Source organism: Podarcis muralis, chromosome 7, assembly GCF_964188315.1.
Source record: "Podarcis muralis chromosome 7, rPodMur119.hap1.1, whole genome shotgun sequence".
Taxonomy (NCBI): Eukaryota; Metazoa; Chordata; class Lepidosauria; order Squamata; family Lacertidae; genus Podarcis; species Podarcis muralis.
Genome location: NC_135661.1, coordinates 20360476 through 20383960, shown reverse-complemented (window position 1 = coordinate 20383960; position 23485 = coordinate 20360476). Strand labels below are relative to the sequence as shown.

The 23485-nt window shown below is 45.7% G+C and overlaps 2 protein-coding genes across 4 annotated transcripts; both read right to left on the bottom strand.

Moving 5' to 3' along the window:
* Positions 1–375: 375 nt before the first annotated feature.
* On the bottom strand, positions 376–3732 carry AURKAIP1 (aurora kinase A interacting protein 1). Of its 3 annotated transcripts, none has more exons than XM_028740856.2 (4): positions 3620–3732; positions 2613–2678; positions 1408–1877; positions 376–537 (listed from the first exon to the last, which is right to left on the bottom strand). In XM_028740856.2, exons 2-4 carry the CDS (start codon positions 2662–2664, stop codon positions 427–429), a joined length of 633 nt encoding a protein of 210 aa, XP_028596689.2. In that variant the 5' UTR covers positions 2665–2678; positions 3620–3732; the 3' UTR covers positions 376–426. The 3 variants fall into 3 exon arrangements, with proteins under 3 accessions (XP_028596689.2, XP_077787477.1, XP_028596690.2); XM_077931351.1 differs by having other exon boundaries at positions 3637–3698; XM_028740857.2 differs by having other exon boundaries at positions 3504–3687.
* A 3135-nt stretch (positions 3733–6867) lies between these two features.
* LOC114602522 (C-signal-like) lies at positions 6868–20925 on the bottom strand. Its single transcript, XM_028740858.2, has 6 exons — positions 20759–20925; positions 15777–15828; positions 14048–14235; positions 13058–13213; positions 10408–10518; positions 6868–8187 (listed from the first exon to the last, which is right to left on the bottom strand). Exons 1-6 carry the CDS (start codon positions 20897–20899, stop codon positions 8074–8076), a joined length of 762 nt encoding a protein of 253 aa, XP_028596691.2. The 5' UTR covers positions 20900–20925; the 3' UTR covers positions 6868–8073.
* Between the last annotated feature and the right edge of the window lie 2560 nt (positions 20926–23485).

Sequence of the window (23485 nt, the reverse complement as noted above, 5' to 3'; positions counted from 1 at the left end):
CTTCTGTGCAAGGTCACAGACTGCCCTGTTCCAGAGTTGTTACTTTATTTATTTGCAGATGTTGGGCGGACATGCCGATTGCCCAATCCCAGCTAGATTTCTTCACTGATTCTGGGAAAAACAGCCTACTCCATTCAGATTTTCCCATTCCCCCCACCACAGGGGACACATCTTGCCCTAGGAGGAGGGGAAAGAAGGCAAGGGGACAACAGGGCCTGCTCTAGTCAGACTACCCCCATCCTACTTTTATATGTTATATCATTTGTCTTAATGCTTTAAATTGTAAACCACCTTGTGTGTCTTGGTAGTAGGAAGATATATAAAATATATATAAAGATATATAGAAACAACAAATGAATAAATAAGGAATTGCCCTTCTGCTTTAAATATTGTTTAATTAAAAAAACAAAAAACCTCATGGTGACGTCAATCGGACTTCACATTCTTGAGATATATCTTGGGTGCCGTCCATCCCTCAGGAGCCTTCCTCAGTCCGGCTCTCCTCCAGACGCGTTCCAGATCTCGTTCAAACCTTTTCTGTAAAGACAAGACATAAAAAACCAAGATCTAGTGACATCTCCCCTGGGATATTGTGTACTTTGGGGCAGCAAGTCCTGGATGGCCGTGATGCAGTCCATTAATGCGCAGAACTAGGAATTGCAGAATTATATGTGGGTCCAGAAAATGATGAGGAGACATCAAAACTGAAAGAGGTGGTCCATAGGAAACTGACAACTGGATAAGGGGGTATGGTGTGAAGAACCAGTATCACACAGGAACAGAAAGAGGCACAGGTTCATATCCCACTTCTGACACATCTATTTGCACTATAGTGGGAAATAGCTCAGTCACTAGAGCATGAGACTCTTAATCTCAGGGTCATGGCTCTGAGCACCAAGTTGTGCAAAAGATTCATGCATTGCAGGGGGTTAGACCAGCTGATCCTTGTGGTCATTCCCAACTCTACAATTCTAGGATTCTATGATAATGCTCAACCTTGGGACTGGGCGCAATCAGAAAGTGGTTAGGTGTGAACGAATTCAGGCCAAGGGCCACATGCCAGTGTTGGGCAGGGCCAGGAGCAAAAGTGGGTACAAATGTAAATTTTGCCTTCATTCTGTAGGCTAGTTCCTATACGCACATGCAAACCTTTCTATCCTCCATCCAGATAAGCGAGAGGCTGTATCAGAGTTCAAGGACACATTCCGGCCAGGCAAAAACACTCCAGGGCGAGAAGCAGGGCCAGTGCGAGGTGTGGCATAGAGAGAGGAGGTGCAGCCTAGTGAAAGCACTAAAGAAAGATGACTGGAGGGCTACGTGTCAGCACCCAGGTCTGATGTTCCCCATTCCTCAGCTAAACAGACTATGCCAGCACCAGTCCCCAGAATCTCCCCTTCCCACACTCACTTGTTTCCTCCGGCGCCGACCTTCCCTGACCTTCTTCCGCAAGAACTTTGTCCGCTTCATCAGCTTCCTGTACTTGTGTCTGTTCATCTTCCTTCTTCGGATCTTCAGAACGTTCTTGCATTCCATTTTGCCCCGGTTCAGCTCGCCTCCCCCCTCTTCGCTGTCATCCTCAGCCTCTGTACCCCGGGAAGATGTGGGGAGCTCATACTGATGGTTGGGTTCATAGCCTAGCTTCTCATAAACATTGATGGCGCCTCCACCTTTAGGGAGGACATACTGGACCGTCAGCCAGCTTTCAAGGGGGGAGATCGACATCTTCCTTGGCACCAGGATTTCTTCCAGCTCAGGGTCCAATGCGTACCACTGCTGGGGTTGGGCTCCATTTCTGTTTGAGGGAAGTGTGCTGTAATTTGTGGAAGCTGCAAGTCTAGGAACTGGAAGCGAGATGGCCGATCTCGACAGAAAGCGTTCTGTGTGGAAGCACAGTTTGCAAATATGTGAACATTCATTATTTTTTTAAAAATTAACGCATCAGCTACTGACTATTTCAATAATCTTTCGAATGCTTTCAAACGCCTTTTTAAAACCATTTTTAATCAATAATTTTGACATTTTGTGTTATATTTTTGTAAACCGCTTTGAGGTTCTCTTACAAGCAAGTGATATATAAAGTTTGTTAATATATTAAATAAATAAAAATGACTAAATAAAACAAATTCTGCAGGAAACATTTCATGTCACAGAAAAGGCATGATGACCGGGTCCAACATAACACACTCCAGAGGTTTTGGGACTCCAACTCCCATCATCTCTGACTGTTGGCAGTGCTAGCTGGGGATGATGGGAGTTGATAGTCTAACATCTGATGGACACAAAGTTAGGGGAAAGTTGGTTTAATGCCCACATGGAAACAAAATGGCTTACATAATGACAGGCTGTGTATATAATTAAGATGCAGTTGTAGCTTGAAAGTTAAATGAAAACCGTTCCAGAAGTATGTCCGACTTCCAAAACATTTGAAAACCAAATGACAGCTTCTGATTGGCTGCAGGAAGGTCCTGCAAAGTGATGTGAAAGGTCCCTCTCTGTCTGAATCCCTAGAGAGCCTCTGCCAGCCAGGGTAGACTATACTGGTCTGGATGGGCAAATAGTCTGACCTGGTGCATGGCGTCTACTCGACATTCCCAAAGAATGGCTGCACTTACCTGCAAAGCGAGAGGCCCTCGCTATCTGAGACGTCAGCCGTGGTAGCAGCATACTGGAGGACCACTCTAACAGAAATCAAGACAGATTTTTAAAAGGGAAAAACAACCTTTATACGTTATAGGACTGTGTTCCCTCCTTCCTCAAATACAGTGCCCATAACCACACACCATCAGAAATCATGGGCTGTAGCTTAGTTTCAGAGTATCTTCTTTGCATGCCTGCCATCTTTAGGAAGAGATGACGCAGTCCCCCTGTCTGAAACCCAGGACTTTCTGGCTGCCCGTTGGCGTAGACTGGGTGGCACAATGAACCGATTGCGCACAAAGCAACTTCCTGTGTCCCAAGTTAAAAGTTAAGCACCTGAACAACATACCGAGTAGGCAGGCATGCAGGTTACAGAGCCAAAATCTTCCCCAACCCACTGCGATGTATGTATAGCACCTCTGTTTCAAAATTAGCAGGCGGATTTTGATACACATCTCATTCCCTACCTTCTTTTTTGGAGATGTGTAAAGAGCTGCCCTATGCAGATGTGTTAAAGGTCACATGTTTAGGGAACTTTTTAATGTTTGATGTTTTATCGTGTTTTTAATATTCTGTTGGGAGCTGCCTAGAGTAGCTGGGGAAACCCAGCCAGATGAGCAGGGTATAAATAAAAAATTACCACTACTACTGTACAGAAACGCACCCAGAAACATCATTTCTGATGGTGAGTCCCCCACTGCCCAGTCAATCCCCCCAGAATTAGACCCTCCCTACCGCAGGCTACCATAAACCACGTATCACTGGCGACCCCTTAATAAGGCAGGACCCCAACGTAGCCTCTCCCCGCCTCTTAAAAGCTTTCCCGTATATACAGTATTAACAGTCACTCTTATTAGCACTCTTACCATAGATAACACACTAATGTAGCCTCCAAAATGAATACACGGCTTCTATCAAAGTCAATCTTTCCTACTTCCGGGTGTAGGGAGAGAAGAAGCGCTGCTCATCAATCTTAACTTACCATCCACAAGGGCTTACCATCCCGTTCACGATGAAGGGGGCTGTTTGAACGGGTAACTTCCGGCAGAGCAGCTCGGTCCCTCCCAGTCATCCGGAAGTTCCGGCGCAAAAAAAGTTCCTACATTTCTTTCCCCATTTGCCGCTGCTCCCCTCTGGCGGTAGTCCGTGGGATAGCAACGCAGCGAGCTTAATCCCCGCCCTGGCAACCAAGCAGGAACGCCGCTCAGGAGCAGGAGAGGTATTGCCAGTCCGGATCCTGCCGATGTTGCTAGACTCCAACACCCACCATCGCTGATTCCATTGGCTGTGCTGGCTGGAGGTGATGGGAACTGGAGTCCGTCAACATCTGGAGGGTCACAGGTTCCCCATCTCATGGCTAGATTGATGAAAGGTGTGACTCATTATACAGTGGTACCTCGGGTTACAGCATCTTAAAAAGACAGCATCTTAAAAAGCAGAGACATCACCTTGCCAAGAAAGGTCCGTATAGTTAAAGCTATGGTTTTCCCAGTAGTGATGTATGGAAGTGAGAGCTGGACCATAAAGAAGGCTGATCGCCGAAGAATTTATGCTTTTGAATTATGGTGCTGGAGGAGACTCTTGAGAGTCCCGTGGACTGCAAGAAGATCAAACCTCTCCATTCTGAAGGAAATCGGCGCTGAGTGCTCACTGGAAGGACAGATCCCGAAGCTGAGGCTCCAATACTTTGGCCACCTCACGAGAAGAGAAGACTCCCTGGAAAAGACCCTGATGTTGGGAAAGATGGAGGGCACAAGGAGAAGGGGACAACAGAGGACGAGATGGTTGGACAGTGTTGTCGAAGCTACCAGCATGAGTTTGACCAAACTGCGAGAGGCAGTGGAAGACAGGAGTGCCTGGCGTGCTCTGGTCCATTGGGTCACGAAGAGTCGGACACGACTAAACGACTAAACAACCTCGGGTTACAGATGCTTCAGGTTACAGACGCTTCAGGTTACAGACTCCGTTAACCCAGAAATAGTACCTTGGGTTAAGAACTTTGCTTAAGGATGAGAACAGAAATCGTGCAGCGGTGCAGCGGCAGCAGAAGACCCCATTAGCTAAAGTGGTACCTCAGGTTAAGAACAGTTTCGGTTTAAGAACGGACCTCCAGAACGAATTAAGTTCTTAACCCATGGTACCACTTTATAAAATGGACTTATGGGAAGAAGTCCAGGGCTCCACTCAGCAGAAAGGTTTGTGTGTGTGCAGGCACGCATGCTAAATGGCAGGGTTGACTGCTTGCAATGCTTTGAAGGAATCCCATTGAAAGATCACACTCCCCAGATCATTAACTCCACAAACTAGGGCTGCCATGCGTCCAGATTTTCCTGGACACTACCGGAATTTCAATGGCAGAATTGACATCTGGGGGGAATTTCTGAAAGGCAGCGTTTCGTCTTGGATCAACTTTCGGGGTGTCCTGGTTCTTACTTTTTGAAATATGGCAACCCTATAGTTACCAAACAGCACCACTGTATGAAGTTGTGGTTGTCCTGTTGCTTTGTTACTCAATGTTGTTTATGAAGAATGAACTTGAAATCGTCCAGCACATCCCCTGATTAAAGGAAATCTTGGATGGGCTGATTAAGGGCCTCTCCAGACTGGGTTTGTTTCCCCTTTACTCTTTCGCAATATGTCATTGACACAATAACAGTTCATTAGTGGGTGATCATCACAGGAAGGCTCAATCCCTGCCTCCAATTCAGTTAAATATTTTTGCAGTATTTTCAGTGGTCAGTCTGGTCAATCACATGCACTAATAGCATGTAAGGATTTCCCTACCGACCTGAATAGCAGCCAGTCTCCTGTAATGAGATAAATGTCCTTATTTCCTGCCTGAAATCAAATAAACTTCCTGGAGATTTGCTTCTGCCTGTTCTATAAAGAATACATAGAATGGTGGGTGCCTAGCCTGCCTGGCTTATTTACCACTAAAACAACACAGGCCAAATGCCCTCTGGATGGTATGAGTATCATTTCCCCAATTTATAAGAAGGGATAGGAATGACCCACAAAACTATTAGCCAATTAGATTGGGGTCAGAGGAGGACACGGTAACATTGACCAATGCTTTACTTGGAACCATATGATAAGGAACTATACTAAGAACAACAAGCTCTAGAACAAACATCCTAATTTAGATATCTCTGGGTGTATTGAGTGAAACCCTCTCTTGGCAGTGACATATGGAGGCAGTGAGAGTCAACACAAAGCAAACTATGGGAGCATTGATGAAGTTTTATTACAGAAAGGGAGGGCAGCTGATTGAACCCTAAAGATATTTGGTAGTAAAGTGCTTACTCAAATGCTCTATGGTGTTGAGATCTGGTGCTCCGAATCAAACCCCATTTAAATTTTGAATACTGTGCAGAAAACACTCTACCATCAGGAATATATATCAGAATATCTTCTTCATACAGAATCCAGGTGGCCAACAATTAAGGCAAGAGTGGACTGTGCTTAGTTAATGTGTATTAAAAGAATTGCTACCATGCCAGTCATCCCCCCCCCCCTGCTGTACAATATAGAATTGAGTGATAAGCAACTCTGTAAAGCAGCTTGTCAAGATGTTTCAGACTATTATTATTTTCCAGAACTGAGCTCTGCATTGACTTTAAGTGTCATCTACGGGGTTGGAACTTCTGGATAGAATTCAGAAGGGACCCGCAACTAATTAGAAACACCAGATTCCCCCCTTGGCATCTGCTCTTGAGAACAGAGCATTTTAGAGATAGTTATCTGTAGGGATAATCGCGGAGTGGGGAGTGAGGTCCGGAGGGAGCACACTCCCCACCAGCAGGCAGTCACATTCTGCCTGCACGCGTGACCCTGGGGTGCGGGGTACACCCCCCCCCTCAGACAAGCCACGGCTGTTGGAACATCGTTCCCTCTGTCTGACCTTTTGCAGTCTCAGTAGTCGGCGGTGTCCTGTCTGTAACCTTTGTCTCCGAGACCTTTTGTCTCCTTCGTCATACACTGTGCAAGGGGAAAATGACACTGTGGAAACAGGTGCCAAAATAACTTTGTACCACCCCACGATCTCGGGACGGAAGATGTGTAAAGGTCACAGCCCAAAATGTATCTGCCTAGCTTGCATATTTGTCTCAATAAAAGGAGGCTCCACAGGACTGGCCAGCAGCTTGCTTCAGCCCACCTGTGCGCAGCTCACATGATGATCAACACCTGTCTTGTGCCTTCACTTCAGTTATGTGACCAGACTCTCACCAATTTCCTTAAGAAATGTATTTATTGAGCTGCGTTTCCAAGTGATTCCCACTGCAGTTTGGGATGACTGCTACAAGGTCCTGTACGCAGATAGACTTTGTATTTGTGGTCAGCCTCAGGTGGAAGACATTCATTATCTGTTAGCCTGCACCTTATATAGACCCAAGATCACATTCACACAATCAAGCAGGTGCACCCTGGCAGAAATGGTTCCATTTCTTTTGAGTGACAATAATAGCTTGGCAACACACAGAGTGGCCCTCTGTGCACTGGGTGCAAAATAAATAAGGAAAAATGAGATAGATGAAATCACTATAAGTTGTGGTGGTGATTCGGAGGTTTAATCTGAAATCAAGCTAGATTTAAGCTTTTTGTTATCTCTGCTATCTTGCCTCCGTTACATCATAGACGTTGGCCTATATTATAGATGTGTGTTCTGTATTATTTTATTAATACTATTGCTACAAGTTTGTCATGGCCTCTGGCCAGAACAATAAACTTATGGACTATATGTTGTAAATTGCTTTGTGATGTCTTGTGGGAAGCGACTAATAAATGATTTTATTTTATTTTTTTGTATTTTTACTACCAGGAAAGAGGAAATACACCAGTGGGATTTTCTGTCTTGAGTATCCAAATTAATCTGAGCCCTCTTGGACACTATTCACCACGACCTTGTTGGGAATACAATAGCAGGGATCATTCAGTTAGTAAGCTAAGTGTTCACTATTGACAGCCAGACAAACTCTCAGAGTGGAGGTGTTGCCGAGCAACTAATCAGATTGGCATGATCCTTGCTGAGGTAATCCATGCTTTGATAGGCTGAGATAGTTTTCTGATTGCTTGTGTGGTAGAATACTTGTCCCAGCTATGGATGCAGCCTGGCCTAACTCATACGGAGGGCTGGGAATGTCCCATTCCTGAAACCCCAGGGAGCTGCTGCCGGTCAGTGTAGACAATGCAGAACTAAATGGACCAATGTCTGACGTGATATGAGGCAGCTTCCTATGTGGGAGGCCTGTTAAACAGCTACTAGCTACGATGGACGGAGGTGGATTTTGGACCACATTCAATATAGCTATTGCTACGTGTATGTTAAAAACACAGTGAGGCGGAACACCAGTGAGCAAATCAAAGTCCATTCCTGTTAAAATGTGTATATCCAGATTCAAGCTGTTGCTTCAGGTTCTTGGAATCCAGGAGCTACTGCTACCAGGGCAAAGTTTTCCCTTCCCAATCCAGAAAAGCACCATTGTCTTTTTCGCTGAGCTGAGCTAAAAGAGAGATGATCGATGGGACAGCATCTTGCACCTTCAATGGAGCCTAGGAGAACAGAGGAGAAGGGGAGAGAGAGAGGGGGGGGGGCAAGCTTATTACAGCAGCAGTGTCCTTCAAAATAAAATAAAGGAGACCCACACATAAAACACAGAACACCGGTTCTGAAAGACCCACATTGGCTCCCAGCATGTTTCTGGGCACAATTCAAAGTGTTGGTGCTGACCTTTAAAGCCCTGAATGGCCTCAGTTAGTAGTCCATTGGTAGCCAGTGTTAGAAACTCAGATATATAAGCTAGGCACCAAACGGCTCCTTAAACCAGGGTTACAGGCACCAAAACGGAATGCCTAGTTGCCATTTTGGGGCCAGGACAGTACTGGAAGGCAGTGGCAACTGGTAGGGTGGAAGGCAGGGAGACCAACAGTAGGTGGTGCTAGAGCCAGCAATAGGCAGAGCCAACTCATTCTAGTTTTGCCCCCGTCCTCCTTGCTGAATTCTACAAGGGGCAACAGCTGGCAGGCAGGGCCACCACCTAGACTGGTTGTAAGTTAGTAGGCAGGCGGGACCTGGGAGAGGGCAGACTGAGGCATTGGGGCCCCCTGCACCCCAATGTATCAGCCTCCATTGATAAATGGAAGGCTAAATGGGCTGGATCAGTGCAAGGCAATGTTACGTGTTCATAAGACACTGATCAGTCTGCCCCTTTCCTTTTAAAAAAATATATATTATTAACGCACAGTGGAAAAAGCCATACATCAAAACTGAACAAAGCAGACGTTCGAAGCACCGCGCCACTCACCCCACGTCACTCCGGATCCCCGAAACCGGGTTTCCCCGCGAGTAGGGGAGGCGCAAAAGGTGCCCGCCAAATCCACGTTCACAGGCTTCTCCCGCCTGTGATTTTTACAGGTCTCCGCCTTCGCCATGGCGGTACAGACCCAAATTCCCACGGGGCAAATTCCTCCCGATCAGAGGAATTCAGCCATTACCGGAGGCACCTCCCCGGAAGTCCCATTTTGAAACAAACACCTGTTCTGGTTTATTCTTTATTTTTTTCAGACAAGTTTTATCTAACTCCGCATACTCAGTCGATTTTTGGATCCAATCTTGCGTAGATGGAAGTTTGTCAGATTTCCAGTTTTTTAAGGGAAAGGGAATTTGTGTCTTTGGCACACAGCACCCTGCAAACAAGCTCAAGGAATGGCAACGTAAAGCATCCACACTCACCCCACCCCACCCCACCCCAAACATAAAAAACGGAGGGAATTTTCCGTACACCCATGTACAGCCCACGTCTTCAGCGCCTGCATGTACTGGGTGTCGGGAGCACCTTCTCTGACCTTTCGATCACAGGAATGCAGGAACAGAACACAGCATTCCCAAGGAATAGGTTCTGGTGCTGTGGACTCACATTTGCTCATGAGAGCACCTCAAATGCAGCAGAGTAACGGAAGCAAAGCTGCGGAGGTTTTGTTGCATACCTAATTTATTTCTTCTAATTAAACAAATAAAAGAACATAACAAACGTGGGATGCGGGTGGAGCTGTGGGCTAAACCACAGAGCCTAGGACTTGCCGATCAGAAGGTCGGTGGTTCGAATCCCTGCGACAGGGTGAGCGCCCGTTGCTCAGTCCCTGCTCCTGCCAACCTAGCAGTTTGAAGGCATGTCAAAGTGCAAGTAGATAAATAGGTACCGCTCTGGCGGGAAGGTAAATGGCGTTTCCGTGTGCTCATCTGATTCACCAGAAGCGACTTAGTCATGCTGGCCACATGACCCGGAAGCTGTACACTGGCTCCCTTGGCCAATAAAGCGAGATGAGCGCCACAACTCCAGAGTCGGCCACGACTGGACCTAATGTTCAGGGGTCCCTTTACCTTTAACAAACGTGTACGAGAGAAACAGCTCTCTCATACTGCCATCTTGTCTCTAGACAAGATGTTTAGGGAAGCTTTTAATGTTTAATATATTATTGTATTTTGATATTCTGTTGGAAGCCACCCACAGTGGCTGAGGAAACCCAGGCAGATGGGAGGGGTATAAATAATAAATTTATTATTATTATTATTATTGACAGATCAAAGAAAAAGCCACACAGTACTGGACACGGAAGTCTGGAAGAGTAGCTTTCGCCCCCTCCTTTCTTTCTCACAAGGAACTGGTGATCCTTGCAATGGGAGGGATGAAAATACTGACAGGAACAACAACACATGGCGGGCAAAGAACTTGCTTAAACAAGAGTGGGGGAGAAAAGATTGACTTTACTGACCTTTGTCCCTCCCATATCCGTTTGGATCCAGCCTGGGTGGAGGGCGATGCAGAGGATCCCTTCCAATTTCAGGTCTGTAGCAAGGCACTTTGTGAGCATGTTTAGTGCCGCCTTGGAGGGAGGTCAGGGAGAGAAGTGGAAAGAGTTAGATGACATGAGGCTTTTAACCTCTGGGTGGTGGGTTTGAGCCCCACGTCGGGCAAAAGATTCCTCCATTGCAGGGGGCTGAATCATCTCGACAATTCTATGAAAACTCATCTTTTTTCTTTTCGCAAAATTATTTTATTATTGAGCAATGAACCACTTTTAAGCAACAAACAACACGTCAGTAATATCAGGAATTCGAAACATCGGGTCAAAGCCAATGCTTGTCCTACTCAAAGCAGACTCATTGGAGTCAATAGACCTAACTTTGTCACGTTCATTAATTTGAATGAGTCTTCTGAGTAAAACTTCATTGAACGCAACTCGTAGGAGCTCCCACTGATAATTACTCTTTTTTTTAATTTCTAATAATAGCAATTGTGCATTAACACTCCCCCTACACACATATCTTGATATAGAGTTATAGCTAAATTTTGCTCAGATAAGACACATCCAAATTAATGAAGCTAACTTAAATCCTGCCCATTAATTTGAATGGATCTACTCTGCGTAAGACTAATGTTGGCAGCAGTCCACCGCCTTTTAAAAAGAACTCAAAATAAATTATTATAAGGAGGTTTCAGCTAATGTGAACCAATTCACTCTCTGCCAACTTTTATCCCAAACTATCAAGGTCAGACAGAGTGTTTTCATTTAAAATATAAATAAAACAAAGGAAGAAAGCATAGTTTCAAGTGGCGACTACTGATCTCTTCCTAGAGATAAATTCTATCATAATTTGGATGGAATTTGGTATCCCAATGAAGTCCTTGCATCAGCATCAGCAATCTTCTATCAATCCTTATCTCAAGGACAATTATGACTGAGTGAATCAAAAGCTGCTGAAAAATCAGGATCGATTGACGGATTGCATTTTTATCTCGCTTTTCATTCCAATGAATCCCAAAGCGGCTTAAAAACAATAAACAAAAGCAGCATAATAAACCATAACAGAACATCACAAATACAGCACAAATCATATAATGTATCATATCTAGAAGATACACATGTGATGAAACCCCAAGACCATACTTTAGCAACTTGGGGGCAGGTATTATCCAATAATTAAACCCCTTCATATTAATGTCAATCTGGTCCAAGCCAATCCTGGTTTCTTGGAGGCCGGTCATGTAATATTTCTTCAAAGGGGTAACCACCTCCTTATTAGTTATTTTGTTAGCTAGTCCTGCCACATTCCAAGAGATTTACCTACAATAAAAGTCTGAAGTAATGCCCCTCCATAAAAGGCTGAAAAATACTGGGGATTTCTCTCTGACCCTAAAATCTCATGTTGCGTCAAGAGGCGATAAGAGCGCTCAGCTCTTTGTCCTCTATTCTCTTCATACGTATTTTAATCCAGCTCTTAAATTTGCAGAGGGTGTGCTGCAACCTTCCTCAACTAATACAATATCATTCCTGTCAAGGTAACACCTAATATTTGAATCCCTGGCTGGCTAGGGAATGTTAGGTGTTTGTTTGTAGCTGACTCACTGAGAATGCATCAGGAGGAATGATTTTGTTTGCTTCTGAAAATCTCATCTCCACCCAAGAAGAACTAAAAAACCCTTAATGGCCCTTTGGAGATTTAAAGCGGGTGTCAAATTAGATCTGTTTGTTGGGAACCCAGCTCTGCAGATATAACCAGAGGGATGATATCAACTGGAACCACTATTTGGAAATCAACTTTTACTGGCTGGGCAGAGGATATCAAGCTATGGAAATACGCTAGCTCTTTGGAATTTGAGATGCTCTTTTGTGCAAACCCAGTCACCTCTGTATCCTGGTTCACCACCTTCTACCTTGCCGACTTCCTTTCTTATTGTGCAGTTAGGTTCCCATCCCATCAAGAACATAAGAAGAGCCTGTTGGATGAGCTCAATGGCCCATGGAGTCCTGTATCCTCTTCTCTCACAGTGGCCAAACAGATGTACGTGGGAAACCCACAAGCAGGGTTTGAACACCAGAGCCCTCTCCCCTCCTGTGGTTCACAGCAACTGCCAGCAGAGGGACGAGCCAGGAGGGAACCAGTCCAGGTTCTCTAGGGAAGGAGTTCCAAAGTCTGGGAGCCACCACCAAGAAGGCCCTCTCCCGTATCCCCACCAAGGGTGCCTGTGAGGTTTCAGATAGACTGAGTTGTATCTAAAGCTACCTTCAGAGCTATATTCCAATTTTCTTCCCAGTCAATAGGTGAAATAGGCCCAGTTACCTCCTGCAGATTAATAAGGTCTGTCCCATCTCTTCCTGGAAATGGTGGGGACTGAACCCAGGGACCTTCTGCATGCAAAGCAGATGCTCCAACACTGAGTTAGAGCCCATTCATTCTAAGGATTCATGGTTTGGAGCACTGCTGAGTAGATCCATTAACTTCAAGAGGTGTACACCAAGTTAGGAGTAGCATCAGATGCAACTCGTCACTTTGAAAGTTATCTTACATCTCTTCCCACTCCCCCCCCCCGCCTGCCCCCTCTCCATTCTCCCAATATAATTACCTACTAAGAACACTCACCTTCGAAATTCTGTAAGGGTATACCGCGTGGTAAATGTCATTGGATTTTGCAAGCCCTATGGAGGCCGATATGGATGACATGTTGACAATTGCAGCACGGTGACACCCCATGGTGGAACTTTGCTTGGCAGCTGTCTTCAAAAGCGGCAGAAATGCCTAAAGGAATTTATTTGTTTTTAACGGGAAATCGGAAGGTGATGTCTGCACAGGCAACGTATTTTTTAAAAGAGCACGCAGTTAGCATTTCCTTAAAACAAATAAAAACATAACCTTTCAGCAAGTTAGCAAATCCTACAAAAGGGCGGATACACTCTGCAAGTTAAAGCAAATTTGCATATCCTCTTATTTCCTATCTCCTGAGAAATCTTATTTGGAAATTCTTCCAGCTTCTGAGATTCAGGCAGTTCTGAGACTCAAACCGATCCTCCGGGTCCAAAGGAATAGAAACTTGATTTATTTATCTATATATTAATTTATTTGGGGGGGGGATTGAACATAAGGACTAGAAACTTGATTTAAAAAAAACAACAATCAAAAGTTGTGATTTCTCACTGAAGTGAAATTCTGCAGCCAATTTCACAGTGGAGTGTTTCTCATGATGACCTGTGTGAAACAGAGCTGCAATGAGGAGTTCCCAAGACATCAATGACTGACTGCCTCTCTGCTAGAGCCCCAGAGTCCATCTACAGGAGCCAGGTGTGGAGGCAGATGCAAAATCTGTGCCAAGCCAATATGAGTGATACGCTGGGTACAGACTGAAGTGCAACTTTTATCTGAGCTCTCGTGGATAAGGAATTCTAGGAACATACTTTAGATGGGTGGGGTGGGGGAGGGAAAACAATAATTGTTTAAAGCGACTTGGGAGTCAGAAACTCTTGCCAGTCACAGACATGTAGGACATGTGTTGCACCAGATCAGACCATGTGTTGCACCAACACAGGACATGTGTTGCACCAGATCAGATGCCAGATTTACCGACTTTGTTCTTACCTTGGAGAGCATTAGCTGGGCAACAGTGTTGGTCTCGAAGGTCCTGAGCATGGCTTCTGTGGTGACGTCTTCCAGAGAACCTAAGACATTGATGCCAGCGTTGTTGATGAGGCAGTTCAGCCCTTTCTCCCCAACAATGTCTTCCACCTTCTTGACCGTTTCCTTGATGCTGCTTTCGGAAACCACATCTGGATTCGAGAACACAGGAGAAGATGATGCATAATAGAGAGTCAGACTGCCGGTCTATCTAGCCCAATACTGTCTACATTGACTGGCAGAAGCTCTCCGGGCTTTCAGACAGTAGACATCCCCAGCCCTACCTGGGGACTGAACCTGTCAACTTCTGCATAGCTCTCTCACCGAGGTGTCCAGAGTGGGTGGGGAGGAGAGAGCAGTTAAGGAGTAACTGATCCAGAACAATGATCCATAGGTCAGCCTTGTCTATAGTGACTGGCAACTAGGGATGTCAGAGAATTCTGCAGAGAAACAAAGTAGAATTTGCTGCAGTTCACATGCTGGTCTGTGTGCAAGAATGGAAATCGGTCAACGATTGGGATTTGTTCTCTTCGTTGTTGTACTTTGCATTTGCAAATGATGTGCAATTCATGGCCTTTCTCCCACGGTTGTTTGTAACCAATGTTTTACTCAAAGTAGACCCATGGAAATTAATGGGCCCGTCTTAATTATGCTCAGAACATAAGAAGACTCTGCTGGATCAGGCCAGGTGTTCATCGAGTCCAGAGCCCTGTTCTCATAGTAGCCAACCAGCTGACCCCAAGGGAAGTCCACAAGCAGGACCCAACTTACAGCCATCCAAGTTGGTGGCAGGCCATCGTTGCCTCCAGTGGCAGTGAGTTCCATAGCTAAACTATGCACTGCATGAAGTAATATATTCTTTCACCTGTCCTAAACCTTCCAGCTTTCAGCCTCATTGGACGTCTCCAAGTTCTCGTGTTACAAGAGAAGAAGAAAAGACATGCACTCTTTCTGAATAAGGGAGGAAAACATTTCCTTATCCACTATCTCCATGCCATTTTGTAAATTTCATTTTTTAAAAAAAAATAATATTTATTAAAAGTTTAAGAATTAAAGAAAGAAGTAAAAAAGAAAAAGAAAAAATAAACAATACAAATCAATACATTACAATATAAAAAAAACAAAAGACACAATATATCAAAACAAAAACAAAAGCAAAAACAGTTAAAAACACATCCAATATTTCCATATCTTTATCTTTCATTAACTTGTTTCATCGACCTCCTCACACCTCCCTTTTTGTGTTCTAGTTATTAATTATTTCAGCAAATCCTTTCCATCTTTCACTGTTTTCTGTCATTTAATTGTCTTAATTTACTTTAACCTTTTCTTACCATTAAAACCCTAAAAGCCATTTTGTAAATTTCAGTCCTACCACCTCTGATTCACCTTTCTCTCAATTAGAAAACCCCATACTTCCTAACAGGGGAGTCGTCACATCCCCTCGTCCTTCAGTTTCAACAGGTTTACTCTGAGCAGGACTAACACTGGATACAATCCCATTTCTTTCGGTATCTCTCAAACTCGGGTCCCCCCAACTGTTGTTGGACTATAACTCCCATCATCCCTAGCTGGTAGGGCCAGTGGTCAGGGATGATGGGAGTTGTAGTCCAGTAACAGCTGGAGACCCAAGCTTCAGATATTTTCATGGGGGCCGTCAGGCGCAGAGCAGAAGAGGAAACTTTTTGCTTACCAAGCGGCAAAACCCTGATGTTGCTGTACTGCTTGCAGAGTTTCTGTAGCTCCTAGAAAGAAAGAACAAGACCAACATTTGTGGACATCCCATCTGCCTAAATGAATTTTAATGGGAGCCCTCGCCAGCCTTCCTCCACCCAAAGGATAGCAATAGTATTATTATTATTTGTCTTCTTTATTAAATGTATTTACCGCCCTTCTTCCATAGATCCCTGGCAGGTTCACAACATAAAAATACAATATAAAAACCACAAAATACATAATAGAAATGCTTCTTTAATCTCCTCTCTCCTCCTCCTCTTCTTTTGCTTTCTCTCTCTTTCTCCCCTTTGCTTCTTTCTGCCTTTGCTCTTTGCTATATTAAACAGCTGTTTTAATTTCAGCGTATTGTAAAAGTACACTTTGTAATGGGTACGAACGTCTGTATATTTATGAACAAGTATCAATAAATAAAAAGGGGAAAACAAACAAAAATTAAAGGATGAAAAAGGAAAACTGTAACGCAGGCATGTGGAATGAGCCCAGTTGCAAAGATCTGAAAAATAATATGAGTCCAAGTGAAGAATTGTAGTGTTATCAGAGCATAAAGTCTCATTCCAGGATTGGCAGGTTTGGGATGAGGCTTGTCTTGAAAAGGACGGTTTTGGGGTATATGTCATAAACACAGGCAACTCTCGTTAATTAAAGGTGGTGTAGTGTGGTGTAGTGGTTAAGAGCGGTGGACTCGTAATCTGGTGAACCGGGTTCGATTCCCTGCTCCTCCACATGCAGCTGCTGGGTGACCTTGGGCCAGTCACACTTCTTTGAAGTCTCTCAGCCCCACTCACCTCACAGAGTGTTTGTTGTGGGGGAGGAAGGGAAAGGAGAATGTTAGCCGCTTTGAGACTCCTTAGGGTAGTGATAAAGCGGGATATCAAATCCAAACTACTACTACTTCTTCATAAAAGAGCACCAATCCAACCCTGCAGAAAGTAACGCTGAAAGCGCCCCATGAGATAAGCGGCATTAACCCAAGTGGGTGACTCACCTGGGGGTGGGTTTTCTGGGCTGGCAGGCTGGACCCCCTCGATGCTCAGCCAGTGGGCTGCGAGAGAAGGGGGGAACCAATAATCCCCCCACCCACCCACAACACATTTCAAAGGGCATTGGTTGTTAATCAGCCGAAGGCTTGGTTGAAGAGGGGCATTTTATAAGGAAGGTGCCAAGTAAGCCTTCCTGGGGAGAGCATTCCACAAGCAGGGAGCCACCACAGAAAAGGCCCATTCTCATGCTGCCACCCTCTGCACCTCTCATGGCAGAGGCACACAGGAAAGGGCCTTAGATGATGATCTCAGGTTTCATATGGAGAGAGGCGGTACTTACGGTACTGCAATCCTGACATAATGAAACAGGACCCCCAATATGCTGCATGTCTGTATGGGGCAGCGGCAAGGGACTGTAACCGCCTGCCTCTCAATTTTTATCTGCGTCTGAATCCAGCCTAGGCAAGACCGTTCTTCTCCTGTCGATGGTCTAACTGGGCTGTAGCCTTTCCACCCCTTAGGGAGAATTGTACACCCCTAATAGTTAGCTTTGTGGGACGCGGGTGGCGCTGTGGGTAAAACCTCAGCGCCTAGGACTTGCCGATTGCATGGTCGGCGGTTCGAATCCCCGCGGCGGGGTGCGCTCCCGTCATTCGGTCCCAGCGCCTGCCAACCTAGCACCCCCGGGTGCAAGTAGATAAATAGGGATCACTTTATAGTGGGAAGGTAAACGGCGTTCCGTGTGCTGTGCTGGCTCGCCAGATGCAGCTTGTCACGTGGACAGCGCTGGCTCCCGGCCTATAGAGTGAGATGAGCGCACAACCCTAGAGTCTGGCAAGACTGGCCCGTACGGGCAGGGGTACCTTTACCTTTACTAATAGTTAGCTAGGGACGCAGGTGGCGCCGTGGTCTAAACCACTGACTCTCTTGGGCTTGCTGATCAGAAGGTCGGTGGTTCGAATCCCCACGACGGGGTGAGCTCCCGTTGCTCAGTCCCTGCTCCTGTCAACCTAGCAGTTTGAAAGCACGCCAAAAAGTGCAAGGAGATACAGTGGTACCTCAGGTTACATACGCTTCAGGTTACATACTCCGCTAACCCAGAAATAGTACCTCGGGTTAAGAACTTTGCTTCAGGATAAGAACAGAAATCGTGCTCCGGCGGTGCAGCGGCAGCAGGAGGCCCCATTAGCTAAAGTGGTGCTTCAGGTTAAGAACAGTTTCAGGTTAAGAACGGACCTCCAGAATGAATTAAGTACTTAACCTGAGGTACCACTGTAAATGGGTATCGCTCCGGCGGGAAGGTAAACGGCATTTCTGTGCACTGCTCTGGTTTGGGTGTTTTGTTGTGCCAGAAGTGACTTAGTCATGTTGGCCACATGACCCGGAAAAGCTGTCTGTGGACAATCACCGGCTCCCTCGGCCTGTAAAGTGAGATGAGTGCCGCAACCCCAGAATCGTCTGTGACTGAACTTAACCATCAGGGGTCCTTTACTTTTAATATTTAGCTAACTGGTACATGTAGTACAATTTAGTGTACTAAGAGAGTGTGGGACAAGGCAGGTCAAGGTAAAAAAAATCCCAACTTCACAAACACACTGAGCTGGCAAGGACTGACCGGGAAACAAACTTTGGGATTGCAGTACGTCCGTTAATGAAAGCAAAAATCGTTGTGCTTTGTGATGAAATACTACCCTAACTGGCTATTTGGATTCCACCCTTTCCTCCTAGGCAATAAATGATAGTTACAATGTTAACATCTACTCTGCAAGTCCTTCTCTCTACTGCAAGTCATTTTTCCTGAGTTTGGAAATCTGAGAGTCTCTCCCAGCCCCACCTGGAGACGTAAGCGATTGAACCTGGGACCTTTGGAAGCAAAGCTACTGTTCTACCACACTGAGTGGCAGCTCTTCCCAATGGAATTCACAGCCCAGGGAACTAGATGGTGCTGCTCAATCACAAGAGCGCCTCTGAGGATGCACAGAGTGTGCGCTTTCCTCCCTGCAAAATAGACAGAGACAGAACTCATCTGCCCAGCAGTGAGGTGCAAAAAAGAATCTCTCCAAACTGGGGGAACGGGGATTAAAATAGCAGAGAGGGTTCAGTGTACTAAGCGAGTGTAGAGTGAGGTAAATTGGAGAGAAATTATTCCAACTGGTGACTTGGGAGGGACTGGCCAGGAAACAGTTCCTGAGATCATTGTTTCTCCCAGCAGTTGTTGGACTACAACCCCCATCATCCCTGACCACTGGTCCTGCTAGCTAGGGATGGTGGGAGTTGTAGTCCAACAACAGCTGGAGACCCAAGTTTGAGAAACACCGGCTTAGGTTGGTGAAAGCAGGTGCCTCCAGGAACCTGTTCACCAAAGATTCATTCTGATTTGCCTGTGGGAAGATTAGATGATGTTGGCATGTTGAGCATTCATCCCCACTTGTTTCTGGGAAGCCTGGACGATGTTGCCTCAAAGCAACCAATAGTCTGTTAGCTCAAAAAGTCCGACCTTTTGATTGACCTGCCAATCAAAAAAACTGAGGCGGAAGTAGCCAAAGACTATATTATCGGTGAGTCCTGGAAGATTTTCTCCCTGTCTTGCAGGCCTGTTCAGCCTAGCTGGGGGGCGGGGGCTGGACAGACTCCAGCTACAAAAGCCTCTTGGTCTGGGGTGTTTGCATTTTTTTGGGGGGGGTGTTGCTGTGTTGTTGTTGTTTTTGCATCTTTATTTTAGATCTTGTGATTTATGTGGAAATTGTTCGGATTAGTTGTGTATTTTAAAATGTTTTATTAACAGTTTATGACTGCTTTTGTTATGTCATAATTATGTATTTTTTTTCATGCTGCAAACCACCTTGAGCATGGTTTGAACTTTGGAAAGGCGGCAGCAAATAAAAAGTACAAATAAAAGTACGTATCTATGGACATAATCCACTTTAACTGTGCAGTCCTGAATCTGCCGGTATGCCAATTAAATCTCACTCAGAAAGAGCAATGGCAACCATCTGCATTGGGTAGAGTTAAAGAAAGAGATTTAAAATAAAACTGGCAAGGTCATCTAGCCCCTATATAAATCCATGATGCAACCACACTCACTGGAAGACTGACTGGTTTTGTTCCCACCCACTTATCCAAGAGAGCCGGATGATAATTTTATGAAAAAAATCTGTGTGGTTTTCCTTAGCATCTATGGAAAAGCAGATAGTAGACCCCAGAACCTCATTGCTGATACAGTGGTACCTCGGGTTACAGACGCTTCAGGTTACAGACTCCGCTAACCCAGAAATAGTACCTCGGGTTAAGAACTTTGCTTCAGGGTGAGAACAGAAATCGTGCTCTGGCGGCGCGGTGGCAGCAGGAGGCCCCATTAGCTAAAGTGGTGCTTCAGGTTAAGAACAGACCTCCGGAACGAATTAAGTACTTAACCCGAGGTACCACTGTACAGGCATACAGTGTGTTGGAAAGGGGAAACTTGAGGGTCTCCCCATTCTGGAGCAGAGGGGAAATCTTCAGAAGGGCTTATAGCGTCACTATAGGGAGGGTAAGGTTTCTCCCAAAACTATCAGCATAAGAAGCATGATTTAGGATGCTCTCTCCAGATCTGAGATTTGCGGGGGGAGGGGTGGAGAGAGGAGGGTCTCAATATTTATTTATATCCTCCCTTTCCTCCCAAGGAACTCAAGGCGGTCTCCGCAAATCTCATCTCCCCCCGCCCTCTGTTTCATCCTCACAAAACAGCCCTGCGAGTTAGGCTGGTCTGGCAGAGCCTGTGACTAGTCCAAGGTCGCCCAGTGATCTTCATGGCGGGAGGGGATCAGGATCCGAACCCCCGTTGGCCGGCGTTGCCTCTAACAACTACACCACTCTGTTACCTGGCTGGCCACTGGGGGGGGGGGGCTTAGGATCCTGGTCCAGGTGGGCTTGGGGGGATTCGGGTGCGTGCAGGTGAAGGGAAATGCGTCCGCCTTACCTGAGCGCTTTCAGGGCACCGGCAGGTGGCGATGACGACTTCTGGGCAGGGGGAGGCAGCCAGGAACCCCTCGACCAAGCCCAGGCCGATGCCCCGGTTGGCGCCGGTGATGAGCACGGAACGGCAGAGCGCTTGATCCATCGCAGCGCGCAGGGAGCCTCCACTTTTGGGAGCGCCGAGGAGGTTTTTTTAAAAGCAGGGCCACGCCCCCTCCCGCGAGGCCCCGCCCCAAACCCCGCCCCTCCGAATCTTGACGCCGTTCGGTGAGCCAGGCGAGAAGAGGCTGTTGTTTATTTACTTATTGATGCGACAAAAAAGTCTCCCCGCTTCCGCCTCCTGATCAAAAGGGAGTCCTAAAAAAAAAAAAAGGATCCCACGTGAGCTCTGGTTGATGCAAGTGTCCAAGTGTCCCTATTTTCCCTGATTTAGAGAATCCCTGATTTCTGATCTGATTCCAGATTGTCCCGCTTTTCCATAGGATGTCCCTCTTTTCAATGGAGAAATGTTGGAAGGTATGGAGTCATCCAGTGCTTTTTTCTGGCGGCACGCATACCCCTAAACATTTTTTGAATCTAAGTTTGGCCTCATTGAGAGGCAGTATTTCAATATGAGTAGGAAAATGAGAGTACCGCTAAACATTTTTTAAAGAAAAAAAAGCACTGGAGTTATCTGACCCCCAAGCCATCAGAAGGCAATCCTGTGTATAGGGAAGTTTTATTCATGTTTCATTGTGTTTTTATATATGTTGGAAGCTGCTCAGAGTGGCTGGGGCAACCCAGCAAGATGTGTGGGGTATAAATAGTAAAATTATCATTATGCAATGGGACATCCCTATTTTCATGGGAGAAATGTTGGAGGGTATGGCGTGTGTCCAAAAATATAAACACCACCAACCCCCTTCTGAGATATTCATTTTTTTAATCATCGTTTCGTGCAATGTGATTGTAAAACAAGCAAACCTCAAAACAGTTTACAAAAAGAACAGTGAAAAATTATCGGGGGAAAGAAGTTTTCAAGTATTTGAAATTGAAATCAGCAGGGTGCTCTCAAGCTGGGGGGCACATGGGGCAGGGGGAAGCAAGTCCTTCCTCTGACAGCACTTAGCGGCTTTCATTGAACCACTGCTAAAGTTAAGCTTCCCCCCACACTGAGAACCCAACTCATCCTTGAGATATATGTCGATATCGATATCGATATCCATATTAATATTAATATTGATACATAGATACAGATATAGACATATAAAGATATTAAAGATATTTTAAAAGTTGATATTGAGTTTTGTACAGTGAACGCTCGGGTTGCAAACGTGATTCGTGCAGGATGCACGTTTGCAACCCGCGTCTGTGCACGCGCGGGTTGTGATTCGTCGCTTCTGCGCATGCGCGACCGCCGAAACCCGGAAGTAACCCGTTCCGGTACTTCTGGGTTTCGGCGGTCCGCAACCTGAAAAAACGCAACCTGAAGTGTCTGTAACCCGAGGTATGACTGTACTTTGCTTTATACTCTCCCCTTTTTGTAAAAATCCAACTCAGCATTGCCAAAAAAAAATGACTGTCCTCACTCAGCACGGTTCGCAAACAGTGACCCACCCATGGGAAAGGGCGGCTGGCAGGCAATGCCAAACACCTTGCCAACTCTGAAAGGTCTTGGCCCATAAAGATAACAATTGGCAGGAGTCACCATGGCGCTCTATAGCTGCAGATCTGTGCTTATCCACCCAAGTGCAAACCCAGAATCAATGAAACAGGGAACCTGCCGGAGCATAGTCCCTCTTGGCATGGCAACTGTGGCAGATCCCCAGAATTCCCCCTAGCCCCAGAGTCTGTTCAGCAGCCTCAGCCTAGGGCAGATCTGCATGTAGTAAGTTCTAGGTTCGATCCCTGGCATGCTCTGGGTAAAGGTAAAGGGACCCCTGACCATTAGGTCCAGTCGTGACCGACTCTGGGGTTGCGGAGCTCATCTCGCTTTATTGGCTGAGGGAGCCAGCGTACAGCTTCCGAGTCATGTGGCCAGCATGACTAAGCCGCTTCTGGCGAACCAGAGCAGCGCACGGAAACGCCGTTTACCTTCCTGCCAGAGCGGTACCTATTTATCTACTTGCACTTTGCGCTGCTTTCGAACTGCTAGGTTGGCAGGAGCAGGGACCGAGCAACGGGAGCTCACCCTGTCGCGGGGATTTGTTTTTTTTTTTAAATATATATTTATTAAAGTTTTTCACATAAAACATATATTATATAAACACAAATCAACATTGTCCATTTAGCATCTTTCAATTGTTACATAAGACTCCCCCACACCTCCCACATACACTTGCATCATTATTAAATTAGTTTCAAACAAATTATTATTTTACTCATAATCTTGATTTAGTTAGCATATAATTCATCCTTAGATCTAATTTAGTGATAGACAGTTATTTTCGGCTCTGGCATCCGATTCAGCACTCAACCAAATTACAATATTTTTGTAAATAAGTCTTAAATTTCTTCCAATCTTCTTCCATCCTTTCTTCTCCCTGGTCTCGAATTCTGCCGGTCATTTCGGCTAACTGCATGTAGTCTATCAGCTGCATCTGCCATTCTTCCACAGTGGGTAGCTTCTGCGTTTTCCAATTCTTGGCGATCAATATTCTTGCTGCTGTTGTTGCATACATAAAGAATGTTCTGTCCTTTTTTAACACACCCTGGCCTACAATACCCAAGAGAAAGGCCTCTGGTTTTTTGG